The following is a 5487-nucleotide window of genomic DNA, read 5'->3' as shown; positions in this document are numbered from 1 at the left end:
AGGATCTAAGCTATCAATAATACAGCAAAATATAACAGTGATTGGAAGGGTCATATTCCAACTGGGGAACGTGTCCTAAGCAGCAGGCCAAGGGCATAAGAGTTTAAGACGTGCTATAGGAGATCAGACCGATAACCCAGCCATTCTATCCTGTATGCATTCAACAGACATACTGAGCATCTACTGTGTGCCAGACAGTAGGGATTCAAAGGCGAACACGAAGGCTTCTGCTCTCAAGTCGTTCCCAGACTGTACTGGGGAAGTTTTTGGTGTCATGCTTGCGGCACTTCCACGTCCCTACGCGTACTGCCCTCTCTGCAGTCTCAGCACGGAGGAGCTCACTGGGTGTCCTTCCCAGTTCAAGGTTTGCTCCATTTGGTCCTCAGAACCATCCATTCTTGCCTTCTTAGGGGCTTCACACTCCTTAGCACCAAACCGTCTCCAGACTCCCACATGGTAGGCAGGGATTGGTGCTCACCTAGCACAGAGTAATCCGAGGGAGTCAGGGCTTGGCTGACCAACCCACCATGACACCATACCCTACCACCCAGGTTCCCTTTCCTCCAGCCGAGTGTTATGGCCATGACCGTGAGCCCAAGGGGTAACAACAGATAATAACATTTAATTCATTCAGCAAACACAGCCTGAGCTCTAGTATGTGTTAGATATCATTATGGGTGTTGCAGATACAATAGTGAACAAAACAAACAAAAATCCACATCTGGATTTGCATAGTATTTCTGATCTAGTGAGTAGAGGCAGACAAATTGTTGGCAAATCTATTTTCTTGATAAAAACATAATTTAGCTGGAGAAAAAATAAAAAAGAAGACAAAGCACTGTATGTCTATTGATGTTCAGGCAAGCTGGGCCCTGGGAAGAGAAATGGGAGAATTAGGTGTTTCTCTGGGTTCAGGGTAGGAGTTGACAGAATGCCTAAGCTGATAGAAACTGGTGTTCTCTCTCTATGAGGTAATTGCAGTGCATTGGGATGGAAGCTGCTGTCAACCCATCATCTCCTTTCCATCCCCCAGTCAGTCCCAATGGGGCTCCATGCACCCTATGCAGGGCCAGGCTCCTCTGGGGCACCAAACCCTGGGAACCTATAGCAGACCCCTGCACAGATCTGTGGTCCCTTCTGCAGGACAAGAAAAGGAACAACTCTTCTTCTAACCTGGGGTTCAAAACTATGTTCTGAAAGGGAGGCCTCCTGGGCTCCCACACCAACTAGTATAGTTCTGGGTCCCAGAAACTCTAGTTTCTCACGCACCGGGTTCTGGAAGTCAGGTTTTCTGCCTGTGAACAACATGCCATATACCTGAAATAAACATACTGATGGCTTATGTTTCCTTAGGAACTATTTGCAAGAAGTTAAACATTAATGACATTTGTAACTGTATCCAAGAGCCTTAACTGGGGCAAAAGCCCTGGTCCCACTGGAGAAGGGAAAAAGATAGCATGGGGCCGAATCATCTCTCTATAATGTGAAAGGAGTGTCCTACAGTTGCGCAGTGCGCAGCATGCACAACTGCACCTGGTAGCCCCCTATGTGAGAAGTAAGGGGATCAAGAAAACCAGATAGGGAAGAACTGATATGTAGTTTATTCATTCCATAACATAAGAACAATGAAAACTACCCTGTGAGGTGATCAAGAGTAGAGCTTAAGTTAAGCTCCAACTTAATTTTTTAAGGTATCTAGCACATATCAGGTGCTTCAGGATCCATAGATGGAAATAAAATCTTTAGTAATCATACCAGAATAGGAAAAGTTAATATATGACTGACAAGCAAAAGAAAAAGAAGTAAAATGACAAAAAAGAAGGCAACAAAGGATAAGAAAAGAGATATGAAACAAGTAGGACAAATGAAAAACAAATAGTAACTGGGAGGCCAAGGCAGGTAGATTGCCTGAGCTCATAGGTTCAAGACCAGCCTGAGCTAGAGTGAGTCCCTGTCTCTAAAAATATCCAGGCATTGTGGCACGCACCTGTAGTCCCAGCTACTGGAGAGGCTGAAGCAAGAGAATTGCTTAAGCCCAAGAGTTGGAGGTTGCTGTGAGCTACGATGCCATGGCACTCTACCAAGGGCAACAAAATGAGAATCTGTCTCAAATAAAAAAAAAAAAATATTACTAGAGTTGTCTGTAGGTCCTAGTTATCAAGTCTGATTCATAATATGCAAATATCTTTTTCCATTCTGAAGGTTATCTATTTACTTTGGTTGCTGTCGCCTTAGCTGTACAGAAGCTATTCAGTTTAAGTCCCATTTGTTTATTTTTGTTGTTTCAACTGCCATGGAAGTCTTCTTCATAAAATCTTTCCCCAGGCTGATATCCTGAGGGAGAGGGGAGGAGGGCAGGGAGGGTGGGATGGTCACAGTTTATGGCACTATTCTTGGAGGCAGGACACAATTATAAGAGGGACTTTACCTAACAAATACAATCAGCGTAACCTAATTCTTTGTACCCTCAATGAATCCCAAACAACAACGACAAAAAATCCCCTGCACCAAAATATATATATATATATAACTTAAAAATTCCTAAATATTTACAAATTATTCAATTAAGTCAATGAATAATTGCTCTTACTAAAAAGAATAATAATGACCAGGCACAGTATGTGCCTTCAGGAGCTAAAAGCCCGTCTAGTAAGGAAGAAAAGATGCACATTCAATAGCCCTCGTGCAAGGTGGAATGTGATAGACGTGTTAAGCGTGATACAAGGACACGCTAGAGATGACTTCAGGAGTGGGAACGGTTACATATCCTCTAGAAGCTATGCAGACGGGGTCAGGGGAAGGTCTCCTTGGAGAGGATGCATCTTGAAGGATGGGAAGAACTTGATCATGCAAAGCCTGGGGGAGGAGATGATTGATTCAAAAAGTGCAGTGTAACAAAGCTTGCTACAGACGGGGACAAGGGGGAGATGTGATCAAAGAATGATAAGTAATTTGACTGGAGCAAAGGTGGGCTGTCGACAGTGCTGAGAAGTGAGGTGGGGAAGAGAGAAGGAGGCGGATGCTGGGGGGCTCTTGAAAGCCAAGTCAGGTGGTCTGGACATTATTCAGAGGGCCACAGAGGGGTCAGAGGAGAGTTTTGAGCCAGAGTCCGCCTAGGAAGAGCTGCACGTGGGGAAGGCAATCTGGCTGCAGTGTGTGGAGTGGACCAAAGCTGGTGACAGAGAGGCTGAGAGGCGAGCCCAAACATTGGCAGTGGCAGGGAATGGGGAGGGGGGGAGAATGCACCCGAGCCACCCACCTCTCTCTCTTAACAGCAGCCTAACAATGCATTAAAATCACTGCCTAATTGCTCCTTTCAAGGCTAATGCCTCAAAATGGGGAAATGTGTGTGTAATGTTTAGTCTCATCTCTGCCACCAAAACCCAACTTAAAAGCCCAATCTTTTTAAAAATAGAATGAGATACCCACCCCACCCCCAGACATACTCCAGACTCTCAAAAGCTCACATTTTCCTTTCTCAAATACATCTTTCTTTGTGTATTCCTTTGCCTCACGGTCTGGACTAGTGACTTGACCCCACCCCCCACCCCACCCTGATAGGATTCCTGGACAGTGCTCAGGAGCTGCCCCAGCTCTTCCCAAGGCCCTATGCTTAGGCCTCCTGGGAAAAGACTCAGAGGTGGTGGAATCAGGCTGACTGGAGGCCTAATTGTGCTCCTTCTTCCTGTGTCCCCAGCCCCTTTTCCTCTACTTGAGAGCTCTTAAGTAGGCCGGGTCCCCCTGAGGGTCACTGTCCTGTGAGCAGTCTAGAAAGAGGTTTCTTCTCCTCTCTTCTCTGTGGATATGATACAGCCCCTGCACTGGCTTCCCCTCCTGTATCTCCAGCTTCCTCCTGGAGGGAGTCCTAAACAGCATTGCACACTGCAGGCGACTCCTGGAATTAATGAAATGACGTCACTACAGGTGACTGAGGCAGAAGTCAGCGGCAGGTAACGGTGCCCAGATGCAGAGGACGGCTCTCTGTTAGTTCCCCAAACGCACTGCCTCCTCCCCAGGCAGCTCACTTCGGCTGCTTCCAGCTCTCATCAGAAGTTCCCGAATTGAACCTGACTTCCCTGCCTTCCTGGGTCACCGAGGACACTGATGCTTTCAGGAACTAGTCAGAAGGTTCCTGCCTTGAAGTTTAGAGGAGGCTTCTCTCCACAGTAGCTTCCGTCTGCCTTTCCCACTTCTGCAAAACAACTCAGACAGCTCATTCCTGGATTTCTGTCTGCCCGTCTCCTGCCTACTGAAGGTTATCTAGAACATTCAAGTTGTGAGACCTTCCGGGTCTCAGATCCCTTATCTGACAATAATATTATGTGCACCAACATCGTTAGGAGGTAACATTTGCAAATCACTTGGCACATAGCAAGAGCTTAGCAAATATTAGCTGCTACCGTGATTTTGGTCATGGTTATCTCAGGCCCCACGACAGCCCTGAGCTGGAGTTCATTGATCTAATGCCAGAAGTATTCATCCTGACCCTGCACATGGGCCCTCCATGTGGGCACAGCAGAGTGTGCGGAGTTAGGAACATGCAGGGCTGAGGCAGGGCCTGGGGTTCCGTATTCCTAACGAGGCCCAGATGAGGGGTGGTTTGAGGAGTGAGGGTTCAGCCAGTCCCTCCAGGCCTCCTTTGGCCTTAGCAGCCTGGGAGCAGTGCTGTTTCAACACCCTGCCTGCTGTGTTTTTCTTCGCAGATGAGCTAAATGCCACATGCGTGGATCCCCTACAGCTGAAGGGGTGGCCCATCACGCGGGTGGGGAACCCCCTGCGGTACATGTGCATCTCGCACCTGAACATGAAAGACTACATCTTCCTGCTGCTCATCGGCTTCTGCATCTTCGCTGCAGGCACGGTGGCCGCCTGGATCACCGGCATGTGCGCTGTGCTCTACCAGAACGCCCGCCGCAGGTCCAGCCAAGATGATGGGGACGACGAGGCTGGGCAGAGGGTGGCCATCAACAAGGGGATTTTTCAAACCAAGGTTAACTCAAACCCGCAGTTCCCTCAGCTTATTTAGTTGCCCCAGCCTCCTGGCTTTCTCTCTTCCCCACCCCATCCCACCACCTCAGAGCTCTCTTAAAGATTAAAGCCTGCTAGTGAAATAAATAAAATGTTTGCTGGCCATTTCACAGGTGAGTCCTTCCCTAATTCACCAGCCCAGGGATGATTCTTTGACCTCTGCTGAATGAAGCAGAGCAAAATCTAGAAAAGCTGCTGGATGGTGGCAGCACCGGTAGCTCAGTGAGTAGGGCGCTGGCCACATACACCAAGGCTGGCGGGTTCAAACCCGGCCCAGGCCAGCTAAACAACAATGACAACTGCAACTAAAAAATAGCTGGGCATTGTGGTGGGCACCTATAGTCCCAGCTACTTGGGAGGCTGAGTCAAGAGAATTGCTTAAGCCTAAGAGTTGGAGGTTGCTGTGAACTGTGACATCATAGCACTCTACCAAGGGCAACAAAGTGAGACTCAGTCTCA

At 47.9% G+C, this 5487-nt stretch overlaps 1 protein-coding gene across 1 annotated transcript in view; it reads left to right on the top strand.

Moving 5' to 3' along the window:
* Nucleotides 1-5026, top strand: part of LRRC52 (leucine rich repeat containing 52) — a 16601-nt gene extending 11575 nt beyond the window's left edge. The window contains exon 2 of the mRNA XM_003785748.1: nt 4704-5026. Coding sequence (XP_003785796.1) covers nt 4704-5026 — 323 coding nt within the window. The remainder of the gene's footprint in view (nt 1-4703) is intronic.
* The last annotated feature ends 461 nt before the right edge of the window (nt 5027-5487 follow it).

The sequence above is a fragment of the Otolemur garnettii genome, unplaced genomic scaffold, assembly GCF_000181295.1.
Source record: "Otolemur garnettii isolate 467f Iridium unplaced genomic scaffold, OtoGar3 scaffold00016, whole genome shotgun sequence".
Taxonomy (NCBI): Eukaryota; Metazoa; Chordata; class Mammalia; order Primates; family Galagidae; genus Otolemur; species Otolemur garnettii.
This window is presented reverse-complemented; position numbering and strand designations above follow the sequence as displayed.